At 37.7% G+C, this 26871-nt stretch overlaps 1 protein-coding gene across 7 annotated transcripts in view; it reads left to right on the top strand.

Annotated features, from left to right (window-relative positions):
- The window catches only part of ELMO1 (engulfment and cell motility 1), a 301680-nt gene that overhangs the window by 111595 nt on the left and 163214 nt on the right, over positions 1 to 26871 (top strand). For all 7 annotated transcript variants that reach the window (XM_072925847.1, XM_072925846.1, XM_030265190.4 and 4 more), the window contains 5 exons: positions 187 to 338; positions 1203 to 1281; positions 4924 to 4974; positions 6357 to 6479; positions 7789 to 7920. In XM_072925847.1, coding sequence (XP_072781948.1) covers positions 187 to 338; positions 1203 to 1281; positions 4924 to 4974; positions 6357 to 6479; positions 7789 to 7920 — 537 coding nt within the window. The remainder of the gene's footprint in view (positions 1 to 186; positions 339 to 1202; positions 1282 to 4923; positions 4975 to 6356; positions 6480 to 7788; positions 7921 to 26871) is intronic.

Raw genomic sequence — 26871 nt, 5'->3', positions numbered from 1 at the left:
CTACTGTACTCTTTGATGGTATATGCTGTGCCTGGTTGATTATTTTCAGGTATTCACTTATAACTGGAATGTGGACAAGACTACCTTTTATCCTAATGTCTTTCTGAACCACACTGATGGTTTTCTTTCTTACCTTTCACTGTTTTCGTGACAAGATGCAAATTCTCTTAATGATTGTATTTGTAGATAGCAAGCTATGTGAACAAATTTGCCTCGGACATCTCTATCTTGCAACGGTCGCTGGCAATCCTGGAATCAATGGTGCTCAACAGCCATGACCTGTACCAGAAGGTAGCACAGGAGATCACAATTGGGCAGCTAATCCCACATCTGCAGGGGTGAGTGTTTGACTACTGCTTGATATGGTACATATTTTTTTCCCCCGAAAATTTGGAGAAAAGCCAGTAGCATAAACACCAGCAACCTCCTTTATGATTCCTGCCTCCACTACAAGTGACTGCATAATGGTTAGCAATCTTTCTGGAGTTGCCTGGTCATTAGGTTTTAGGGGATGTTTTATTTTTGTTTGTTTGTTTGTTTTTCTATAAGCTACCTATGTATTTGGAAGTGGGAAATGGAGAGAAGAGCACCCTGTGGTAATGAAATACTTAATTAGCATACATATGGGGTTGTCTTGGTTGCCAGACTCTGGGAAGTGTGGAAGACAAAAGTTGCTCAACTTCTGCTGAATGTATATTTGAAAAGGGAAGGGCTTTTTTCTAAATAGTGATGTGAAGTGCGTAAATGGATGGAAGCTGCCTGTTGTAGCATAGAGTAACATACTGTGCATAGTTATGCTAGTCTCCCACCTGGGACATTTTCAATGCACCTGAAAAGCTTTAATACCAGCAGGTTCATTTCCAGAAGTCTTTAGGGAAGATTCCTCTTCCTATCTCCAGCTGTTGTGCACCTGACAGAAACTGGTTATCAGACTCTTGCTATCAGTGGAGGGTCAATGGCAGTTCAGGGAGTAGTTCATTCTACCTTTTCTGAATTCTGAGTCTCCCTTTGGGACATCATCTCTCTCTCAGTAATGAAGAAAGCCTGGTCATGACCAGCCTTGGTTACCTAACTTACATGGTTAACATGAAGAGCAAGCAGCTCCTCCACTTCTACCTGCAGAAATGCAGCTGGAAGATCAATTTCTGCAGCTCATATGCATTTGTATTCTTCTCTCATGTTTACAACATTGTTCCAAACAGGACAGACCAAGAAATCCAGACGTACACCATTGCAGTAATAAATGCACTCTTCCTTAAAGCACCAGATGATAAGAGGCAGGTAAGTTGATGGGGGTTGTATACCTGTGCATTTGTAGGAGAAAAAGTGTTTCATATTCATACCTGAAGTTGTCTCATCACACTTTTCCTGCAGTTAATTCAAACGGAAACTAGTTCTGTTTTTTCTTGCTGGGATATAATTCATTTTAATGGAACTACCTCCATCTTGCACCAGTATTAGGAGGGATTAAGCATTCTTCCATGCTTTTGTAGTTCCCTGTGACCTCATGTGAACCATATTGACTGTGGCTGACTGTAGTATTTATTGTACTGAACTCTTTGCCAGCACAGCTTGTAAACTCAGGCTATGTTTTGGTACCATGTTTTTCCCCCAGATTTTTTATTAAAAGGTTTGTTTTTTTTTGAAAACAAAAATATCTTGCTGTGTAAGCATTTCATGACTTTTATAGTGTGCTATTTTAGTGCCAGATATCAAGAAATATTTCAAGATTGCTACTTGATGTTAAGTGGGGATGGAATGTGAAGTGTTATGAAATAGTGAAGTTTTATCCATGTTTATGAAGTTACTAGCCTGTGTCAAAACAGATTTAGGCATTTATTTATTTAACATTTCTGTCACCGGGAACAGTGATGATAATTCTTGTAGTGACATACTGTTACTGTCCAGAACAAGTTCACTGAGACTTGCTGATCAGTTCTGACAGGACTTTCCTTAGATTTATTTACATTTTTAAATACTGGTGACTGTTTAAACAAACACCAAAGCCCTAATGAGGGTTTTTCAGGGGGGTTTGGTTGGTATTGGGTTTTGTTTCTTGTTCTTAAAAATATTTTTAACACTGAAAACAGGGAAAAGAGTAACCATGATTTAATTAGGAAAAAAAAGCTCTTCCACCCCTCACCCTCTCTTTTTTTCCTTCTTCCTCCAATACAGTCTTCTATAACTAGTCACATAATAACTAAAAATTAAAATAAAATATTTTCTTTCAATCTCGGCATAAATTTATAATATATTCTTGTAAGAAACCAAAATATTTTGGGTTTTGCATTTGTGAATAGTTGCTGCTGTGTTTCTGTGAAAAGTATTAATCAGTGGGCTTGTGTTCCTTGAATGACAGACAGTACCACAGTGTATTGCCAGCAAGCAAAACTGTATCTTGCCAACAGTGTAACCACCTAGTGAGGCTGACAGTGAGCCAGACAGACTTCACCTGTGGTACCTGCTGCTATGACACAGAACTCTTAGTCACTGAGTTTATGATCATCAGGAGATAATGATCTGCTTTGGCTTTGAAGGGTAATAGCTCTGACACTTGCAGAAATTTTTCCTCAGCCTTTAATAACCCAGAACCTGCAGTCAGAATGTGTTAGGTTTCTCTTTATGTCTGTCTTGTGGTTAATTAGTAAACCATACAATAGAGAAGGTAGGTGTCCATTGCCTTCCAAATAGCATTAACAGATGGCACTTACTGAACTCTGTCTTTCTAAGACAATGAACTGAGGTGATGTAGTCTCATGCAATTATCTGGTGATGGGCACTCAAAAGTTAATGTTCAGCACTCATTACTTAATATGGTTAGAAGTGAGAAGCTGCAACAAAACTCATATGACTCTGGGAACTTTGGCACCCTCTCTGCTGCTGGCTTACAGGCATGATGTGGATGGCTGCTCTGCAATTAAGGAAGGGATTTAAATTGGCACTGCTGTCTGAATTTTTTCCCCTCACTTTTTTTTTTCTGTCTCTCTGTTTCTGTAATGTAAAACCCAAGAAGTCCAAGATTTTTCTTTTTAATGAGGACTCCCTGGTTGCTTTGCTTGCTCTGCTTCTTCTGCCCCTGTCAAGGACCAAATCATCTAGAGAAACCTAGGTTATTAATAAAAAAAAAAAAAAAAGAAGTCTATTGGGAAAGAGCTGAGAGCTTGAGCATTGGAATGATACTGTGAATGTTTGAAACACTTCCTTCTCATTTGTCTGCATTTTTTGCAGAGATGTTGCTATGGGAAATGAGATGGCAAACTTGGTCAGATAATTCCTTTTCTCATCAGCTAGGACAGTACTTATATTAGAAGAGGCAGCTTATTAGCTGCTAATATAGCCTTTTTGAAAACAAAGTTAATTTTGTCGCAATAATAGGTTTTTTAATGCTTGTTGCTTCAATCAATTTTAGTTCAATGACAACCTAGTATCTCGATAACAGCTTTTAAAATGATAGCTATAAGAAAGAAATAACAATTTGATAATCTTCTAAAATGTAATTAGAATAGTTTGGTTTTTATCATTTTCTTTGCATTGAATGCAGAAATACCATCTTATATTCTGTACCTGTTAATCTTTTGGCAGTGGATACATAGTTTGACAAAAATCCAAACAGTCTGTTCCAAGCAACACTGAAGTATATCATGTGCCTGGCACTCCCCCTACAGCTCACTTGCGCATTTCTGGGAGAGGTGGAACCATCTATATCATCCATTCGTTTGCTCCTTTGCTGTTATGTGAAATTGAAACCTGTGCAGCCAGAAAAGGCTTGAAACCTGAAGCTGAGTTTCTCTTGTCTTTGGTCCCTTGCTCCTTCTTTATCACTGCCATGTTCTGTTGCAGAACCCTTTACCTGCTACAAAGAAAAGAGTTCAACATCTCTGCCTCCCATCTCACAATGAGAGTTATTTTCTTTTTCCGAGCAAGTTCTTGCATAACACTTGCTTTATTTACACTGTTTCAGGTGTGTTTTGGTCATTCATCCTTTGTATGTTTAATGTTATACTCTCAGTTTTCCTGTCTTCTGGGGGATTTTTTAATATATAAAAGTGACTAGTATTTATTCTACATTAGTCTTCATCACTCACAAAGTTCAGCAGGAATGCACTGCATGTGCAAGCATATCTCTAATACACACAGACACACACATTTCTATAGTAATGGAAAAGCTCATGGAACTTAAAAATAAGGCATGCTCTTGTAGGTGTGGTTAAGATTAGACTCATGCTTGGTGAGTGCAAAATATTCCCTCCTATGCATTGTAGGACGGTTTGCAGCATGGACAGTTGGGATTAGCTGCTTAAGCATTAAAGGAAAAACATATTCACCTCGATAGTGATTTCAGACAGGTCTAGAAAAACAAGTTAATTTAAAACAAAAGAGTGGACCAATGCCAACATTGCTACTAAAATACAGGGGAGAATTATCATTTGTTATAATGAAACACTACTAAGTTGTAGGTTGATTTATTGAATGGAAGTTAGAGCACTTGATTTTAAAACAACTGAAATATCAAAGTAAACAAGCATTTAATTTGACATCTTGTTTTAAAGTCCTGGCTGGCTTCCAGTCCATGCTTCCATCTGTATTGTTTATGGGGGATAGCTGTGCTTGAAGAAGCGTGTAAATACTCTCTTGATCCCACAGAGGTCTCTTCTGAAGTCTTTCACTGTGGGTTATGGATCACCAAAGCCCTCAGCTTGTGACGTACTATCTTGGTCTCTCTTCTCATGGTATTCTGACTTTGTGATCCCCCAAATAATACATACAGTCATAATGCTGATATGCTACTTCCTTTCATTTATAAGTAACAATGTAGAAATGTAAGACCTTTTAGGCCAGTGTGTTTTTCTAGCTATGGCATTAAAATACCTGCTTCTGGCTATTTTTAATTTTTTTTTTTTTTTTTTTTTTTTACTAAATCAGGAAATGGCAAACATTTTGGCACAAAAGCAGCTTCGTTCCATCATCTTAACTGTAAGTATATGGTTTTCAAAGTTACTGTCGAGTAGGGGAGAGCAAAGGTGACTCCATTTTTGGTTTTCATAAGTCTTGTCTTAATATATTTTAACGGCCTTTGTATTTTGATATGTTTTGAAGCCTTGTAATATAGAAGATAAGATTTGAATGGTTGATGAATGGGTTCAAAACTGCTTTTTGAAAGGGTTATTTTCTAAGTCAGAAATTGTGGATTCTTCATGATTCTTTTGATTATTCTGTCTTGACTGACAAAATTCATCATGACTTGCACACAAGAAGAATGAATTAAATCTAATGAAACAGTTAATGTATATTATATTGAAGACCTGCATCTGCTATCATAGAAAATCAGGGATTTTGCCTTTGATGTTGGAGTAGATTACGTCTTCAATGGAATGAGGGAAAAACTTTCTCTCTAGTGAGTGTAAAACAAACTGAACAACAAACAACCCGTCACACTTTCTCATTTGCTATCATAATTTCACTGATGCATATAAAACCCCCAGATTTTATTTCAGAAGGCATGTTTTTACACTGGGTGAGTTCTTAAGAAGTTTGGAAAGATCATAAGGATAATATTCTTAGGTGTTTATTTATTGTCATAAAATGCTCCAGTGCCTTTTGGCAGACAGATTATTTAATTCTCTGGAACTGTACAACATCTGTTGACATATCCAGCTCTCACTTGATGACTCTTTCCTTATGTCCTTTGCTGTGTTTAGAGGCCTGGGTCTGTTTCCCATATAAAACTGCTTGGTGTTTTTGGCACAGCAGGGATTTTTAAATTGTCCGTTAATATTGTGTTTGCTTTCTGAATGGGATAAATCTGCACATATAGGGCATCATATACTAATGTATTTCTAAGCAGTCTTCCTCATACAGATTGGAGTTGTCTAGTAGAGGCAGGATTGTGGTGTGATGCTGACTCTCTCTTGAGCCCTGCTATTCTCTGGCTGTCTTTGCAGCCCGAATACTTTTCTGCTCAGACACCTACTTTCTTAAATATTATCTTAATATAATATCTTAGAAAAAAATAAATAAAATGCAGATCTTTATTTTTTTGAAGTGACTTCTTAGCACTGTTTTTTTTTAATGCTACTTCTCAGTATAGGCACAGACCCTAGCTAGTATAAAGTCCTTTCTCCTTAAATTATTTAAACAGTATCTCAGTCGGTAGTGCTAGTCCTGGTTTGATTTTCAGGGTTGGAGGTGGGTGTGTGTTTGAGGTTCTTTTGGCTGTTTGGGTTTGGGTTTTTTTTCATTTCTAAAATAAGTAGCAAACATTACTGCATAGCAAGCACATACATAGGAATTAAAACACCTGACTGCACGTACTGCCATTTTGTGATTCACCAAAGTCAGTCTCTTTTTCTTTGCAGCATGTTATCAGGGCGCAGAGGGCCATCAATAATGAAATGGCACACCAGCTATATGTTCTGCAAGTACTTACCTTTAACCTTCTGGAAGACAGAATGATGACAAAAATGGATCCACAAGATCAGGTAAGTATCTAGCATGATCTGGTCTTAGCAGGATGACAATAACTCCTCACTGATGTACCTAAAGCTCTTCATGGAGGAAAAAAACCACTTGCTAGGAACCTAAGTCATTCATTTCCTCCATCTGTGAAGTTGGGTTATGTTTTCTGGTTGTAAGAAGATGCACTATTTCATTCCTTGTGCAAAAGTACAACAAAATGGCCAGGCAATTCGCCTTAGCATGTAGTTCCATGAACTGAATTTTCTGTCTTGAGCAGAAACTGAGCAGCTGTCCAGCATTTGTTTCCTTTGTGCCCCTCTCAGAAGCACTAGACATGTATGGTCCTTTCTAAAAGTACTTCTGTAGAGCTAAATTAAATGTTTGCATTAAAACTATCTGGCATTCTAGAGTTGATGTTAAATTGTGTAACAGTAAACCCTGGTTTTGTTACTAGGAACCTATAAAATAGTTCATTTGTTTATTGCTCACTGTGTGCAGAGGTTGACTTTAATATTGTTCATTGTGCAAAAAGTAACACTCCCCGAAGATATTAAAGAGATTTAAATATAGGGTTCATGTGTCATAGGGATAATGTGTTTTGTTTCTTTAATTTTTGTGGCCTTCATTTAGGCCCTGTACAAGGAGGAACCTGATTTTAAGCTGAAGTTATCTTAAGACTTGCTAATAAGTTGGAGAAGAGAAGGTGGAAGAGTGAGATAGTTACAAATATAAGTAACATCATGCTGTCAGATTTTATGCTTCCAAAGTTTGAGATAGAAGAGTTTGACTCTTGGGAATATACATGCAGTCAATTAGTGCATATCTCAATAGAGAGTGACTACCACAGTGTTGTTAATATTTCTGGGAAGGTGGTTATCACTATCTTGAGACATTTTCATCTGCAGAAATTCCTCTCTTACCTATTTCTGTGGTAACAAAAATGGATAGTTACCAAAACAAATGCAGAGTGATGAGTCATTTTGTGTTCGTCCAGCAAGGTGCTTAAGTACCAGCTTAATTTGAAATGTGTATGATCTCTTGGCTTCTGTGGTTAAAACTGTGTAATCAGAGGCCTTGCTGTCATAGGTCCTGCTTCTGGAAGTCAACACTTAAGTACCTATGTGTGAATCTCATAAATATGAGGACTTTCAAAAGTGGGAACCACGAAATCATTCTTGTTGACTGTCTCTGCAAGTATGAAGTAGGGAATTTAGACAAAAACTTTGGGCAGTGGGCAGGAATACTGTGTTTTGAAACGCTTTTTATGGTATTGTTTAATTAAGTGAGAAATCAGTCATTTTAACCAATTTTTTTAACCTTGTTTTAACATAGGCTCAGCGGGATATCATATTTGAACTCAGAAGAATTGCATTTGATGCCGAATCTGAACCTAACAACAGCAGTGGCAGTATGGAGAAACGGAAATCTATGTATACTCGAGACTATAAAAAACTTGGGTTTATTGTGAGTATTTTTGTGTGATAGTCCATTGAAAGTGAGTGCATGCATCCATTATAGTCCATCTTTTCATTAGTCTCTTCTCTTACTTGGTCTTCTGGCTATTTCCTCAAAGGGAATAACTCTCCTGCCCTTCCCCAGAAACCCTGCAAACTCCAAGTGACAGCTTTAGCAGAAGTGAAGGTGTTGGAATGGAGGCTATAAATTCTTTATATGGGATAGGCAAGGAAGTAGAGGTAGTGGTGTGGCCCTGTATGTTAGGGAGTGTTTTGACTGCCCTGAGCTTGGTAATGGTGACAATAGGATTGACTGTTTATGGGTAAGGACAAGGAAGAAGGTCGGTGAGGTAGATTTCATGATGGGAGTCTGTTATAGGCCACCCAACAAGGATAAAGAAACAGGCAAAATATTCCACAAGCATCTGGGAGAGGTATCAAGGTCTCTAAGCCTTGTTCTCACAGGGTACTTTGACCTTACCAGCTGTCAGCTGGAAATATGATACAGCAGAGAGGAAACATTCTAGGAGATACTTGGAGTGTGTGGAGGATAATTGAGGCCAAGTGTATGAGGTTAAGTAAGGCAAAGTGCTGGGTCCTGCAACCCCAGCAATGATCCAAACCTGGGGAAGTGTATCTGGAAAGCTGCTCAAAGGGAAAGATCCTGGGGTTGCTGGTCAACAGCTAGCTGAAGTTGAACCACAGTGTGTGCCCAAATGGCCAAAAAGGCCAATGGTATCCTGGCCTGGATCAGCAGTAGTGTGGCCAGCAGGACCAGCGCAGTGATTGTGCCCCTGTACTCAGCACTGGTGAGGCCATACCTCGAGTACTGTGCTCAGTAACAAAGATACACTGAGGTGCTGGAATTTGTCCAGAGAAGGGTAACAAAGCAGGTGAAGGGTCTGGAACACAAGGCTGATGAGGAGCAGCTGAGGTTGTTGGGGGTATTTAGCCTGGAGAAAAGCAGGCTCAGGTGAGACCTCATTGCTCCCTACAACTCCATGGAAGGAGTGTAGTAGCCCTCTGGGGGTCAGTCTCTTCTCCCAGGTAACAAGTTGCAGGACAAGATAGTTTTAGATTGGATATTCCATAAAATTTCTTAATGGAAAGAATTGTCAAGCATTGGAGCAGGCTGCCCAAGGAAGTGGTTGAGTCATGGACCCTGGAGGTGTTTAATAGATGTGTGGATGTGGCTCTTAGGGACGTAGATTAGTGGTGATCATAGCACAGTTGGAATCAGTTATCTCAGAGGTCTTTTCCAACCTAAACAATTCCATGATTCTAGCTTAAAGAAGTAACTACCTGAAGTTTAAGCATATAGTTTTGCATGACATGCCACCATTAGATTCTAACTTTTAATGATATCTTGGATGAACAGGCATTGCCTAATGGATCTGTGACAGCCCTATAAAGTCCCTGTAGTTTGTTAGCAATCATATGGACTTATGAACATAATAAATCTGAGGTATGAGTCTATGGACTCCCTTATAGGACCTTGTGTTTTGTTTGCTTAAAGTCCTTCAATCTGTGAGTAGGGGATGAACAATCTCTTCTACCCTGACTTAATCAGATGAATTGGAGTTCTGGGCTTGCCTGAAACCATGCTGGGGAGCAGAACACGATCTGGATGAACTGTTGCACACATTTATATTAACTAATAATGTGTATTTTTTCCCTTCTGGAAACAGAGTGTGCACACATAGTGTGAATTAATATCTGGATTTATTGCTTACCCTAGGTTAGTATGCAGTTTTCTTTCTCCTTAGGTAAAATGGTATGCTTCATATCTCTTGTGATTCATTACCATCCTGTTGGCCTAGCAGATATACACTGAATATTGTACAGTAGCCAAAATTACAAAGAAGTTTTCAGCACTCTTGGTGCAAACTAGAGCTTGCTGTGCAGCTTGAGTGCTGTGCCCAGCTGTGTGGCGTAGGGCTCAATTCTCCCAAAACCACAAAGGAACTAAGTAGAGCTTTTCTGTGTTCTCCTAGCTGTTTTCATTACTGATGAATGAGGAAAAAATTACCACTGGATCAGTGCTGTTCTATCTGTAAGAAGTAATCAAGTAAATAGTTCCTCAAGGGAGGAACTTGGCACTTTGGGGTTACAAGCATGATAGCAAAACTAGTGCTTTGAAGGAGCCTTTGAAGCTCGGTGTGAGATTTTTTTTTTTCATGTTGACTCATCCCTCAGCTTCATTACTCCTAAGCTATTCATTGGGAAGCCTACTGAAAACACTCTGGCAGTTGTCAAGGGTGACTGCAGCACTGTTTACAGTTTGATTATGATAGCTTTTCAAAAGGGGATTGGGAGCAAAGTTTAGGAGGAAATGGGAACTGGGATTAAAGCCATGAAGAAAATGTAGGGAAGCATAGTGGGAGATAAGAAGCAATATGTGAAAGGAAACTGTGAAAGAAACATCATAGCAAGAGTCTTAATGGGAGACAGGCTATTCTATTAGCAGTATGATGGGGCAAAGTACAAATAATAAAAATGTCAACAGTGAATTGTGAGGAGAGTGTTTCTATTCTTGTACAGAAGCTTTACTTTGAGTTAAGAGTCCAGGTGGGTACAAATCTTTTTAACACCTGAAGAGAAGTATTACCTTCCTCACAGGGCTGGGAAAGGGAGCAGGACTCTTGTGAAACCTGGCTGCTCATCCCCAGCCTCTTACATGGGCAGTGTTCTGACTCCCAGCTGCCCTCACCCAATCTGCTTCTTTCCAACAAAATGTCTTCCGTGCTTTCTCCAGCTGCAGGTAGAGGGTTACATTAGCAAACTGATCATGATCAGTGTGAGGTTTGTCTCCTGTCTGCTTCAGCCTTGTGTGGCACAAGGAACCTGCCAAAAAGAGTCTGACTAGGAATGCTGTCTCATTCCACTGGTGCTGATGGTCAGGAAGCCAATTTCTTGAGCTGATTAAATATTAATTTCAAGGGAGAGAGTAAAGCCATGTCTGGCTATTAAGTTGTTCCTGGACTGCTTGTTCTCATTTTGTATGGGAAATGAAAGAATTCTGTTTATTTTTCTCAGCCGCATCAAAAAGCCTTGCACCACTACAAATGTAATATCAAAAAAAAGACAACGTCCAGACGTGGTTTCAGAAGCTTACAATGTAATTTGTAAAACTGCATAGTTAGAAACCTACATTCAGCTAAAGCAACCACAGGATCTCACCAGATAGTTGTGATGACCGAGTAAAGAGATTTTCAGATGAGATAATTGTGAGAATTATTGAAATGATGATGAATGTAACAAAAATGATGACCCAATTAGGAGATCTGGGATACACTCCACCCTGTTGAATTATTTATTATTTTCTGAGTCAATTGCAAATTAAATAGCCTGAATACTCCCCCTTGTATTTGAGTAAGCTTAATTCATATAATTGAGGTGGAAAATAATTACAAAAACCCTCATAATCCTGTATATTTTCATCATAATTCTTTAAAAGGTACTACTGTCATTGAGATGTTGTAATGAATGTGTTTATAGGCAGCTCTGAACAAATGATAAGAAACTTAACATATTGGAAAAAGCATCCAATAATCACATCCTAGAATGGTTTTTCTTAAGTTTTCAGTGTGTAGAGCTTCTGAGGATTTTTGTTTGTTTTGTTTTGATTTTTTAAAAATTAAATAGAAATGGTTTGTATAAATGCAAAATGCCAACATGGAAAGTGAGTGATTTCTTAATTTTGCTGTGCTATACTGGAATTTGCTAGTGTAGCAAAATAAAATGCGGGTTAATAAAGGAGATAAGAAATAAGTAAGGAACTGTCTGATAAAAGGTAACAGTTTAAAGGCAAATTGAGAATGGTGGGATGTTCTCTAAAAGACAGCCATGGGCTTAACTTTCAGGATATTGGTGGTGGCATGAGAAAGTTAACATATGCTGAAGAAATCTCATGATGAAACAAACATTGGAAGCAGTGATGGAAGAATCACCAAGTCATTCACAAAGTAAATGACTTTTTGGATTACACAAACAGAATTAATGTAATTTTATGCAGTCATACAAAGAGAAATGGTGTTCATTTAGGACCCCTGGCAAGAATTTAATCTTCATTTCATATTTTGTCTGTTGGTGAAAATAAGAGAGATTATGTGAGGTAGCCACTAAAAAAGTTAAATGTTAAGCTAGGATTTATCTGGAAAAATATTTTCAGAATATATGAACTGTTGAGGCAATTTTTTGCATTTTTAGGTATCATATAGAACACTATTATTTCAGGAAACTCTGCAATGGCTTGTGGACTGAATGAATGCAGGTTGTGTGCAGAGGATGAGGCTCCTGCAGTGATGAGGGAGATGTCTTACAAAAGCTGACTTTAAAAGATTGCCTTTTTAGCCAATCAGCTTGAACATTGTGGAAATCTCAAGTGTGTGTGCCAATGCTGAGAGGGAGGAGATCATGTGTAAGGTAAAAGGCAGTGATGGCATTTCATTTATAGGAGAGATACTTAATTGGAATGATGGGGACAAAATTTGCAACAGCTTTAAAGATGGAGGTCAATTCATTATGGAAATAATGAATATATTTCATTATTATTATTATGTGACATTTTTTATATTTCACAATGGTGAGTCCAGGAAACAAAGCACGTGAGGATTGTGTGAAAGAAAAAAAAAAAAACCACCAAAAATCAAGGTTGCTTAGAGCAGTCTGAAGTAAGACATGAATAATTAGATGGATGACTTAAGTCGCCGCATAGTTGATTTGTTAGACATTGCAAAAACTTTCTAATATGAGGAGAAGCACACCAGCACAGATACTTGGAGGATTTGTCCAAAAAGTGTTAGAAAGAAGCTTCAGAAACAGTTGAGAGTTAGCTAAAGCATGCCTAAGGCAAAATATAGACCTCGGGAGCTTCTGAGATTTCTTTCAGACTTGTATTTTTTTCTCTTCTGTGTGTCCCAGATGAGTGGCTACTTTGTTATATCTTAAGTTACTTATCTTTAATCTACTTATCTTAAGTCTTTTATCTTTAACTTTTTCAAAAATCCCTTGTTGTACAGCACAGTATCCAAGTAGCACAAGTAGCAGATAAAAAACTAAGAGTTTTCTCATAGGTTCTTCAGTAGTTCTTCTCATTGTCTCTTAGAATAGCTCATTATCTGACTGTCCACAGTAAACTCCTTGACATCCTGATATAGTCCCCAGATGGAGCCCCTTGACTCTGCTGAAAGGAGGTTATCCAGAAAATAATTTGCAATAATGTAATTAATACCTCGTAATCATTACCTACAAGAGGGACAAACTCAAATGACTCCAGCCTTTAACTACTGACCTCTTCAACCTACCTAGTAGAGCTCTGGTGTGTGTAATTTCCTTATGCTCACTTGGGATCTTCTTTTCCCCCCTTTCTCATATTCATGGCATTCTCTGTGTCCCGCCCCTGCCCCAGGATTCGAGGGTGAAGGATTAAGTTTAAGCTTTGGGAAAACATGGGGGAATGGTGTTGTTCTAGTGTTTGTTTTCACTTTTCAAATCTCTTTTAATTGGCAGTGAATTGAATTGACTTTAGAGAAGTCAAGTCTGTTTTGCCCATGATGGAACAGTCTCCCTGTCCTTATCTTGGCCAGTGAGCTTTTTCATCCTTTTCCCACCTTTGCTCTGTTGAAGAGAGGAGTAGGCAAGCAGTTGGGTGGGTGCATAGCTGCTGGCCAAGGCTAACACACCGCACCTCCTTTCTTTATTTTGCTGACTCTTTCTTTAGGCTGTTTCTGGGTTTATTCACTGAGCTTTGATAGTTTGAAGGCTCCCTGTGCTGTGCTATCATGCTTTTCTTTCCAACTTCTTAGGTTCTCTGGCCTTTCTCTCTCAATTTCTTTCCCTGGTCTTTGGTTTTGCATTCCCACTCCCCTTGGGCTCTTTGTTCCATTTTGATATCCAGGTGGATCTATCTCCTTCCAGCATATCTGATCACTCATCATTCATTCATTCACTCATTCACTCATTCTCCCTGAATTTTCTTTTTTACATCCTCATTCCCTCCTTGTGAGGTGGTTCTCCTCTGGATTTTCCCTAGTGTCCCTCTCTCCACCTCTTCCTCTAACCCTCTTTGTTCCTCCATCAGTATGAAGCCTGATCAGTCATTTCCAACTTTTGCACTGAAAGTTGTCAGGACTTTCTAACACAGACATAAATTTAATTTCTCCTGTATTTTATTTTCAGAAATGAATGGACTAGGTTGAGGCACATGGACCAAATATTAATCTTTGTCTCAGTGGGAAAATTTCACTTGCCTAAGAAGTGCTGTCCAAGCCATTGAAAACTGGGAACAGCATCTAGAAACAGGAAGTGTTGGCCATTATAATAATAGTCAGCACAACGAGCCCCACCTCTTAACTGATCTATAGGCAAAACACTTTTTTTTTTTTTTTGCCATAAGCTGTGAGGTTCTGACTTGAATAGTTCAACTACAGTTTGATTCTTGTTTTCTAAAAATAGGCTGCTAGCTTTTGCTTGTTATTCTAGGCTGTGAAGTAGTTGCAGCCTAGTTTTGAACAATTTAACTTCAACTGTTGATATATTGCAGCCTATTATTTATGATAAATGATTTGACTGAAGATTTGAGTCACAGGTTTACTGGTGATGATCTGCGTATTTGAAGAAAGTTCAGATTTGCAGTGACAGAAAGTGAGTAGATAAAAAATTAGGTTGTTGTGTGATGATCAGTCACCCTTTATTATTGACTGACAAAAAATAAAGAATCAAAGTGAAGTCATGCAGTGAAACGGCAGTGCACAATTCTAGGAAATTTGCATGGTGTGGATGAGTGGTAGTCAATTAAACAGTAGATTGAGTTGGACTCTAAAAAGTTAACACAGGGTAACACTGGAATGGAGTCGGGATGCCAAACCCTGCAGGAGTATGAATGGTCCTTAAATTTTATGGAGTTACTAATGTCAGCTGGATCTCTGATGTCCCCTTGTTCCAGGCTGGTCATCTGGATTAATGGTACCAGTTTGCCTGGCTAGGGAGGAAGAACTTTCCTAGGAGAGTGGGTGAGAGGGAGATGGATAGAAGCAAACACCCTGTGATGCATTTACGTAGCTATTCTTGTTGAAGACCTGAGGATGGTCATCCTTTTTCTTCCTAAAAAAAGGAAGGCCTGAATATTTGAAGTCTTACAATGTTATGAGTTGCAGGACTGTGAAAGCCCTGAACAGGAAGCTGAAAGTTTATATTTGAGACTGAAATCTGGAACTGGTCTAAAATGCTGAAAAACTTATCACAAAGATTGTGAGCTGTCATCTACAGCTATTTAGTTCTCATCTCCCTGTTATTTGGTAGATGATACTCTGCAGTCATCGTAGGTTTTTATTATTTGGGAAAGCTTTTCAACTGTAATAAAAGCAATGAATCCTTACATTTAGATTTTCTTGTTGGCTTTGGCAGTGGAGGGGGAACATTTTTAGAGCAATGCTACATATGTGCCAAACTAGATCTGATCTTGTTAAAATTTAGACCTGATCATTTTTAAATTTTAGATTGATAAGATTTAATCACTGGCTTAATGGTAGAACAGCATAGATGACATATTGTCTGTACTACTGAAAGCTATTAGTAGTTTTTTATCCTCCTCCACTCTTTCTACTCCTACAACCCTCTCTTTTTCTATCTACTATTTCAAAACTTGTGAAATCACTTGTTGCTGTGGAGAAAACCCAACTCTGAAAAGATCTTGTTTTGCTGAGGTAGTATGCAGTGCCAGACCTTCAGGTCAGTTGCCATATTTCTTTATGTAAATATGGCTCCTTCTAAAGTAAAACCCTTTGTCATTTAGTAGTGGCAGCTAATAGTTAAGCATCTTTCAGCACAGTAAAATCCATATTTTAGAGCACTCTGCCAGAAAGGAGATTCTTCTTCTCCTCTCATTTCATTGTAATACATAGTTTTCATAAGATTTGAGTATCCTTTTATTTAGCAGAGTTAAATTTGCAGATGGTACGTCCAGGTAAAAAAAAAACCAAAACCAAGAAAAACCACATTCTGCCCTTTGCCACTGAAATACCTCTAATGTTGGACCAGGGGATAAGTTAGGACTGTACATGGGATTTCTCTTCTCATTTTTACCTTTACAACCACCAGAGGTTGCTCTTCTCCGCTGTTCACGAGCTTCATTCTCCTGTCATTTCGTTTTGAAGCTAAATTTTTTCAGTGGCTATCTTATAAATAAGCTATCGCTGATAAATTCTTCCAGTATTTGATAATCTTTTAAGTAGAGAGACAGTTTCATATGACTGTATTTACATTCATAAACACTTACTTGGAAGTGTTTGAGACAAACCACATCTTGAGGATGAGTTCTGTCATTTCTGTTTTCACATAGTAATATTTACCTGTGTAAATACAAGAACAAGATATAATCACTGGGTATGACAGTCCATGACCACAAGTAATATTGACCTTGAAGCAGTGAAAACATCTAAGCTGATGTGAATGTTTGAAATGCTTGTGAATTTTATTAATATTGTGTGCACTGTCTTGCTTTCTGCCCTAGTACTCCTGCACTTCTTCTAAGCGCTTTCAGGCACGAATACGACACTCACCTCTCACTATTCTCTGTAGCCTTCTACTTGCCCTCTCTTTCTACTCCACTCCTGGTTTGCTTCTTATCTCTAAGCATGAAAGGTGGGGCCAGGGAATACTCAAGAGAGGCAACATGTTCAGAAAAAGCATGTTCCAAAGAGATTTGTTAAATTCAGTTAATCCAAAGCATGTATAATGCAACAAAACACAGCCCATGTTCAAAAGGAATTTCAAGACTTACACAAGAGCAAGTCTTGGAAGTTTTCCTTGAATATAATGAGTGGGCTTGGATTTGACAAACAATTATGTAAAAATTTATTTAGTTAGAGCAATGCAGTGCTTAATAAAACATTCCTAAAAATGGTCAAATAATTGCTAAAACTTGCTAAGGCTTTTGCACAGAAAGAAAATGCTAGGTATTCTATTGTAACACTTAAAATAATTTTAAAGTATCTGAAATTAAAGCTTAATAACAGAAAGTGACATACAAGTTGAACTGCAAGTGTCACAGATATTGAGATATTTTCCTCAAGTTTCCCTTTTCTTTTGACATCTTGCTTTCTTGATGTTTCTGTGAACGTTGCTGCTTGATAGAGCTGAGGCAGAGCAATCACAAGAAAGCTGCTCAAGGTTGTGTGAGAAAGGTGAGCAAAATACATGAAGTACAGGAAAAGAAAAAGAGAATGGAAGAGTAAGGATATAGTAATGAACTGATGATGATACTAAAGATGTAACTAATGATTTTATTAGTCTATACTGGCATTTGGAGGAGCTGCAATCTGCAAGCCAGTTGTTTATTTTACAGTTAATTTTTCTGAATCTATATGGAGATAATTCAGTCTGAATATTGACTTTTTAAGATTTATTTCCTAAAAATAAAAAGAAAACCAAAACCAAACCCATAAAGGCTCAATTTCACTTGTTGAAGTCTTTACTCTGCTTTTTGAAAAATAAATGAATGTTTTAATTTATTATATGACTTTTTTAGATTGTTTTACAATATGAAGTGCAATGTGGAAATCCCACAGAATGTTTTCTAACAGAGTGCTTAGATCTTCTCTCTACAGTAATACTGAATGTCTGTCAGGATTTTTTTTTATTTTTAATTCACCTACAGATAGAAATACGTGGTTTCCCCGCTGTATATGGCTTGATATTATTTGGAGTACATCGGAATCTCATTTTAAATGAAAGCTGGTAACTGAAGTGTAATATTTGGCAGCAGAGGGCACCAGTGTCACACCAGATGTCAGTTGCTCACCAAAGTTTTTCAACACCTCACTTTCATGGATGCATTCCTGTCAGCCTTAGTTCTGGCTGTAAATTCCCATTTCTCGGTTGAATGCCAGCAGATATTTGATGTTTGGGCTAAATGATACCTCTGTGGGTTACTTAATTTGGCTTGCATGTTATGGTTTGTTATACAGTGCACTGTAAATATTTTCCTTTCTGGTACTTAGTGGTGAGATATTTTATCCTCTAAAACAACATTTTGTTCCTGTGTTCTCAGTGGTTTTTAGCCTTGTGTAGGTCCTGTGGCAGGGACGCTTTCTTGCAGTCTAGGATTTTTTGTTTTGGTTGTTTTTTTGGTTGTTTTTACCTGCCAGGAGTTTCTACAAATCTGTAAAAGACAGGATTTTGTAAATGTAGTTATAGATCTAATCAGAAAAACTTACATTTGATGCTAACTCAGACTATGCTCTGCAAATGTGAGCATTAGCAGCAAATCTCCTTACAAATCTGAGAGGCAGAAATCCAGATATTCCTCAAGTTTACTGCCATGCTTAGTGCTGTTAGGAACTCCCTGGTGTGTGACCTATTGTGATCTTTCCCATAAGCATAGTTCTAAGCTACTGTTTGCCATAAAAAAAGCATTCCACGGTTCCATGCCATGGCATGTATTTGTTGGTAGGTTGTGGAAATGGAGGGCTGTGCTGAAAAGAGGAATCCTGCAGGTAGAACGGAGCACTTGGCAATGTTCGTGCTGAAACTCTGCTCTTCACATGGACACTTGGATGTGCTGAGATGTTCAAGTCAGTGTGTGGTGGTGGGAGACATCTCCTCTGGTATAACTTGGAGCAGGGTAGGCCCCAGGGTTGATGTTTGAGCCACCAATCTCTTCATTGAGCCCCTGGACCACTGTGAGCAGTGCAAGGATGTTTGGGCAGATGCCTGTCTGCCACAAGCAGGTAGCAGCTTGGTTGCCCTGTATGTGAGTGAGAGTGCAACCACACCAAGAGAGGGGTGATCTCCTCTGGCCACAGGGGCAGATGCTATTGAGGGACATCACATATTCCCAGCCAAGTGTGATTGCAGTGTGGGATAAATACACGAGAATGACAAAAAATGAGATGGATGGTGAAAACTGAGAATTATCTGTAAATCCCAAAGATAGTGCCATTTTTCTTCATTGTCAGACTGCTGTCTGCTGATCCTGGGTGCTAACATAAGAATGCAAGAGAATCACTGCTGTTTGGAGGCATGAGATTTTAAAAGGCTTGGAGAAAACTTGAGAAACTTTTTTCTTATTAAGGAAAATGGTTAATGTAGTAACCAGAAAAAGCAGACCTGATGACATCTGTGCGGTAGAGAATCTACTAATTTTGTATAAACTTGATGCTGTTCATCTGAGCTAGTATGCACAGGATGAGGTCCCTGGGTCAGATGCAGTTTTATAGTGACCAATATAGAGACCACAAAATCCATATGTTAAAGCTGCTGTTGTTGTTTACCATGCAGCTGCATGTGATTTCCCAGGACTATTTGTCCAGATCTATGGGCATGTAGCAACTTGAACATTGGTAAAATTAATAAACCAGCCTTTTACCATATGCAGCTGAATTCATTTTGTAGTCCTTCCAGAGGAGAACAGATTTAAAAGAAAGGAAAAAAAAATCTTGATGAGCCACTGAGCTTCTTTGACCTTTCAGTATCACTTCAACAATTAAGTTAATACTAACCAGAATGAAGTATCTGTGCTTGTGTGTCTGTGTGGCTCTGTGTAACATCATTCCTTTTGTGTTTTGAGTTTTGAATTCTTTATATCATGGTTTTATGCTTATTATAAGTATTAGTTGAAGGAATTATCCTTTAAAACAGTTTCTTTGTGAAGATAGTTGTTTTGAGAGGGGGACTATAAGGCTAGCATATTAATATTTCTACCTTTTCCAGTATTTTCAATTGTGAACTTGTAACATAAAAATATTAAACTGTGTGATTTGAAAAAGCTTCTCTTGAAGATAATCCACTAACAAGCGTAAATGTGCTAATTTAAAGTTAGTCACAGTGGAGTACTGCATTTCTGTTGGTTTTTGTTTTGTTGGTTATTTTTTTGTGGTTTATTTTTTTATATATACTATTTATATTTCACTGAATAATTTTCTTTGGCATGTGCATCCCAGTTGTGAACTCGTGAGGGCAGGCAAGCTCCATCTATTTGAATGTAGTTGGGCTGAATAGTTTGTTTCGAGTTTGTTTCATAACAGAAGAATTATTTTCTGACCCCTTCACTGAGAGATGGATGGATCTTGGAAGTCTTTTTCTGGATATTATTTACCACATGTCTCAGAATTTGCACACGCACACAAAAAAAAAAAAAAAAAAAAAAAAAAAAAAAAAAGAAGTATCCCCTACTGTCAGACATAATGACATCTCGGTCTCAATTCTTTTGTTGTGTAGTCTTCATCTGTTTCACAAGACTTGGCTTGGGTAGATGATTCTAGACAAACCCTTGCCCGATATTAAATGAAGATAGTTTTGTGAAGCCGTGTAAATTCAATTTAATGTTAATTACAGCAAATTTAGGTTTATGAAATTTTTCAATGTATGCATGCAAACAGGTGAGTTACTTACATATGCATATTGCTTTTTGCCTCCTTATCTCATTCCTCTTGGGGTTTCTTTGCATGTTGTAATATTTAAAGAACAGTAAATGGCATAGCACACAAAATATTTAGATTTTCTTCAGTTACAAAGCGTTACAAACATTATTTTTGAATATAAGATTTCATTAACTGAGGCCTGAAAATAAATTCAAAGACAAGGGAAGAAAGGCACCTTATTTTTAAATAACCAGTTCATTTCCCCAAATTAAAAACACGGTCATATCTGAATTCTGAATATTTTGGTACTTAAATGCAGTCCACTTGTTACACAACCCCCACATAAAATCACAGAATAGTAGAGATATGTCTTCTTTTAAAAATTCTTTTAAAAATATTAAAAAAATATCTTCCTGCATTTTGGTGCAGCTCTATCCTCTTTATGACATTTGTATGGAGGAGACTGAAGGCAGAGCAGAACAGTACCCACACATGCAATACATATCAGCATTTTTCAGAGCCCAGCTCTAGTCAGAAGATCTTCACATTCCTGGAGAGGGAGGCAAAGAAAAATGGAAGCCAATGGAACTGAAATTGTCTAGTGAATGGATCCAGTGTTTTTTAATCTTTGTGGTTTGTTTTGGGGATTTTTTGGTTGTATTATTTTTATTACCTCGCTATTGAGGACAGATGAGAGTATCCTACAGGACGGGCACAGGTTATTGTTGAGTTAAGACAGAATATGGACTCAAAAGTTTTAGGAGAGATTGGTCCTGTATTTAAAACTTGTCCCTGACATCTACAGAGCTTGGCTGTTTGTACTCCAGCAGGGGAAAGATTTGACTGTAGAACTGGTAATTTTGTTCTTGGGAATGTCCATCCAAAGGTAGCTAATCACATATGTTGACATCCCCTTTGATGTAGATTAGTTTTCATCTTATCCTCTGGGATTATTAGAAGCTTGACCTGGTCACAGGTAATAAAAGAAATGTCAGTGGGTGAACCACAGAGCTCCTAAATGGTAGCTGGCTTTTCCACCCAGTTCTGCAGGTCCATATGCCTGGCTGCAAATGCCACTCCAGTTCTGTTTTCCTGAGCTCTGGGACAGAATTTTCCATTTTAAATTTGGACAGCTGTTGTATCTGGCTGTCAGGCAGTCAGTAGATTCACATGGATGATTCATTTTGAACTGGAGTTTTCTCAGACATAGGACTGACTTCTCTCCACTGTATTTGAACTAAACACAGCCTGGCCCCTTCCTTTTGCACATGACAGAGGTTTTAGCCAGCTTGCTTGAAAAAGAAAATCACAAAACCTTTCTACAGAAATATCTAAAGGGAGAGCAGGATCTATCCCAGCTTACCTCGTGATGCTTGGCATTGAGTTTAGGTTTCCTTCCAAGCTCACTGTTCTCAAAGCAGCACGGATTGTAAAGATGCAGGAATGTTCCCAGCCACCGCTGTCAGTGGTAGTCATGAAATTCCAGGAGAACTATAATTCACTGCTCAAGTGGAGTGTCACTCCTCTTGTTCTGTGCTTGTGCCTACCACAGTACACAAGCACCATATCCTTTACTGGAGATGATAGTTGCTGCAGCAGGAAGGATCCCATTCAGAATTTCAGTCTTCAGTGATGTCATAGGAGGGAGTCCACTAAAGCAGTAAAGTGGCTGCTTCACATGTGGCCTCCCTGTAACTTCACATCCTCAGGAAATAGTCATCCTATAATGATTTAAGTAATTTTTCTTTAAAAGGGAATAAAACTGAAAGTTGTTTTAATTAATGCACCTTAAATTTCAGAAGCAAATGTTGTGTCAAAAAAGTTTAGATAAAACTGCCTGGAGTGTAACTAAAACAATCAAATATATGCTCTCATAGTACTCTAAGGCTCAGAAAATTCCAATTCAAGCAGCCCAATATTTGGCACAATTTGGTTTTGAGTTTTTCATTTTTACTCAATAAAAAGGTACAGAGAGTTTTCTTTATTCCTTATTGATAGGCGATGTAACTCATTTGTTTGGAGCTTATGCTGAAATATATATGTACACATTAACTATTTTGCATCTTTTCCTTAGGTTTTGTAAAAAATGTCTGTTGAGGTCTGAATTTCTCCTTAATTATGGAGGCCTTATGCTTGAATAATGAGTGGAAGTCACAATCTACCTTACTGAACAGGCATGAAACTTTCCTAAACTCAAAAAAAGCTTTTCGTTACAAGATTTGACTTAGGAACACTAATTGACACATTTGATAGGAATCACAGAGATAAAATCGCTGAGGTAGATTTTGAGTCCTGTGGGCATGACTTCTGTCTAGTAGCAAACATTTAATCCCTGTTTATTTGCAGTATTCAAGTGTAGATGGATTAATTTCTTTGGCTTGCTGTTCCTGCTAGCACTGTTCACATTGTTTTCTCACATAACTGTCTTCTTGCTAGCTTGATATTTTTCCTGCTGGGCAGGATGAGAATTCATGCTTTAATTTCTATCTGTATAGAGAGGGCAAACTGCTTTAATGACATTGGTAAAATTAAATGTCATCTCCCAACACATTCCAAAGTCCTAAAAAAGAACAGGAGTTCTTTTGAGGTTGGGGGTACTATGTGCCAGTTCTTCCCAGTGTACTTCATGAGTGTTGTAGTTCAAACAAAAGAAAAGTGGCTTGCTGGCCAGGACTTGGGTAATATATTCCATTGTGATTTTGTAAGAGCTGGAGCTTTCTGAAAAGCTGTAGCCCTTGGTTGCTCTCCAGAAGCCCTGGCTGGAGGGACGCTTGCTTCACACTCTTGCAGCTGAGCCTCTAGAAAATCTCGTGGGAAGGGTCCCTAATTCCTTGCAGTGAAAGCCATCTGGATTAGCTCACATCTCATCTGGCAGCTGTTTAATCTAAAGTGGACTGACTTTGCCCTAAAAGTTGGGGTAGACAGGAAATGTGGAAGGGTCTGTCTGTGAATGATCTGGTAATCTCAGTAAATAAACTGTATGGCTTTTAGTTTTTTGACCCAGTCCCAACTATATCTGCAACTGGATGTTTGACTGCTTATTCCATTTTTCTGCAAGCGTAGTGGATATGGTGAGATATCTGGAAGTAATTTTCCATGCTGAAAAAATTTAATTGAAATGACCAAATCTCATTGATTCATTTCATATATCCCTGAAAGAGTACATGACGTGTTACTGCTTGATAACTGCATTTGCCCAGTAAACTTTACTTCAGTAGTAAGAAGTCAATAATATGGGAAGTACTACACATGCATCTAACTTTAAAATCTGCCCTTATTAACTAAAATAAAACCTGAAAGGTGGCTCACATTTTTCATGCATTGGACAAGATGTGATCATTTGAGTTACAGCAGTCATTTTGGATTCTTTCAAATTATTGACAGCCTGTAGGGCTTAAGATTTTGGAATCCAAAGCATTAGCTCCATGTAATATAGGCATGTGTAAAATACAAAGAATTACGCAAGAGCTTTTTGTGTTGCTTTATAATGTGTAATTTATTCATAACTGCAAGTATGTAGTGCTTTTGACATGCCTGTTATGGTCTATTTAGTGATTTTTAGGTGATTTAATTGCACCTCCTTAACATTTAGATTTTTACAATTTTTACCACTGTAGCATCTTTACATGACTGGGACAGATTTCTGGTGGTGACTTACATAGAACTCTATTATTCTTTACATTAGATTACATAGTACCTCAATGAATTAAGACTATATGGTAGTCAAATTACTGCTTTTTTATCTTTTGTAGGGCAAATGATAAGCAGATTGTACAGAAATTAAAATTTCTTTGCTATTGAGAGGATTGGATTTATATTGGTGAGGTCAAACTTGATCCAGCAAGTCTGTTGCTTAACAGGCTTAACATGTTATCTGAATAGGAATGTGTTTCCTTTTTGGAGGATAACATTTGTAGTCTACTAATACATATCTCAAAGCAGTTGCAACAATAACAACAAAAAAGAAAAACCTCCAAATTTCTACCTGCTAGTAGAAATGGACAAATATTTGCCAAAACACAAAGCTAAAAAGACTGAGAAATTAGTTCAAGGAAAAACCACCATCACTGTATGCAGATATAATTTGTAAATCTTCATTAAAATTATATCCAGTGCAAATATAGTGGAGTTCTTTATATGTGGTGGAATAGTGGGGATGTGTTTTAAATGACTTGCACTGAAAGTATCTTGGATTATTTTCTTCATATTCTTTCAAATATATAGCAGTTACTGAGCTTTGGATACTTCTCACTTGCATTAGAGTGTGGGTTTTTTGTGGTTTTGTTTGTAGGTTTTTCTTTTTTGTTTTTTTTTTTTTAATTCAGGAATCCTCCAGATACATTTTCATTCTAGCACTGAGTTCTGTTGTAAAGTAAAAAAATAGGCTTTGGAAGAAAAAAACCCCCACATTTACATATTTAAATAGTTATCAAGAGAAAAATAAATCTGCTAGTTCTTGCTTTCATTGATTACATAGAGGCTGAAAATTCCCAAGTCACTGTTATATCTCATTAAGTGTGATGATGGAAGTGGTGTGCAACATCATCATCTCTTTGAATACAATGCTGTTAAATAAAAAGACAAAAATATTTCTTCATTAAGAATTTTAGCTGACTACCTCTTCAGAAATGTTGGTTTAATGTAGTATTTTTCCTTATTTTTAATTTTTGTGTAAACGAACAGATGGGAACATTTTGCGTGTAAAACTTCAGGTTTATTTAGGGAATGGGTAAATGGTGAGTCTTTGAGCTTGTTGATACTTTTAGCATAAGTTTGTCAATTCATAGTTCACATTAAATCTTACTTAAAAAGTTCCCACTCTTCTTGTCCTGAGTTCTGAGGAACAAACTTCCACGTATTTACTACTGATTTCCCAGTTTTATCTGGGGAAGGTTTTGCAGAGGTGCTGTAGAACCAGGTAGGTAATTGCTTTCCTTCCCAGCCCAGAGAACAGTGGTTTAGATTTAACAGGACAAAGAAAATGAGTAAGTGAGTAATTGGAGATGGGAGAAAGAAATTGCTGTCCCTGGTGTTATCTTGGTAGAGAGATTGTTCCATTTTCTATAAAAAAAATCATAAAATATGACCAGTTTTGAGAGGGTTCATTTTAGAAAGGCACCATTAAAATTGGATTCTTGTGACATTTGGAAGTTGTTCTATCATCAGTTCTTTTGCAGTCCTGACTCTTCCCTGGAAACTTCTGATGTGTTTTTGTCATGCCACTTTTACAGAAGTGAGGCATGCAGAATAGGGATTCACCTGACCTGCTTTGGGATTGGGAAAACAACTGTTACTGGATCTAACACATGCTCCACTGCTTTCAGGACAGACTATCATGATTTGACGACTGATTTACAGGGCTGCTGCTCACAGCATCGGTGCAAAATCTGTGATAAGCTGTCAATACCTGTCAAGACAGAAATAAATTTGTATGTTAATGACCTAGAAATGCTGGGAAATAAATAGTTCCTGTGCTTCAGCATGTTCATGTGGAAGAGACTGTTGTTGGGAATAATACAAGGAATAAGTGGTCCTTATTCCATTAGTGGTTACAGACAGTGCACCCTTGCTGTGAATAGGCACCTTGGTGTGAGGACACGTACCTACCACTGAAATCTGTACATCCCTCAGAGATTGCTGTTGAAGCCAGGAGTAAGACAGTGAAGCCATTCAGGATGCAGAAGAAAGCTTTACACAGCCAGAGCTGCATTAGGATGCTACATTGTCTGAATGTAATTACTGCACTGGGATTTAGGCAGAATAGCTGTCATATTGTGAAACATAACACATGATTTTTTTTTTTTTTTTTAATGGCATAAGCAGATATGATTTTGAGTTTTCATCTTAGCAAAACCAATGAACTTTTGTTTCCACAGTATCCTGTTGAGTTGGCTAACAAATTTTTGAATGTTCTGGTATGTTGATATGTATGGCATAAGAGCATAAACTGTTAAATACCACATAGATACTGAAGCTGAAAAATGCAAAGATATTACTCAGCCTAATGGAAAAAAAATCAAAAATTATCTGAAAAATTGGAGGTAAAAAATCTGTTTCATTTGTATTTCTTACTCTTTGCTTTTCATAAAGCAAAAAATACCATAGATTTTGTACTAAATGGATGCAATAAATATGCCTGAAGCACTGTGTTCCATATATGTAATAAATTATATTGTAGGTGGGGTGTTTGCCTACTTCTGAATTATTCACTACAGCATTTTAGATAATGTAGCTTTGTATCTCATTTCTAAACCCACTCTCAGTAACTTAATATTTCAACCACAAATATTCATCATGTTAAGAAAAGGATGATTTTAGGGGGAGGGAGAAAGAAGGAAGGGAACAAAGTGTCTGACATTCCTTTTGAATTTGAAGTATAATTGAAGGTAATGTATTGTCTCACACATGCCAGAACTGTCTTGTGGATCCTCAGCTATTATCTGGTTCTGTATTTCTAGTTATTTAAATCAACAGAGCTGAAGATCAAGCCCTAGTTATACTGGGATCCCATGTGACATAAACTTTTGAAAAACAGAAACAAACTGAAAATAGCTGGGTTTATAGGCTTGACTTGGAGACAAAGTAAAAGTGGTGGAGAG

The sequence above is a fragment of the Taeniopygia guttata genome, chromosome 2 (genome assembly GCF_048771995.1).
Source record: "Taeniopygia guttata chromosome 2, bTaeGut7.mat, whole genome shotgun sequence".
Classification (NCBI taxonomy): domain Eukaryota; kingdom Metazoa; phylum Chordata; class Aves; order Passeriformes; family Estrildidae; genus Taeniopygia; species Taeniopygia guttata.
This window is presented reverse-complemented; position numbering and strand designations above follow the sequence as displayed.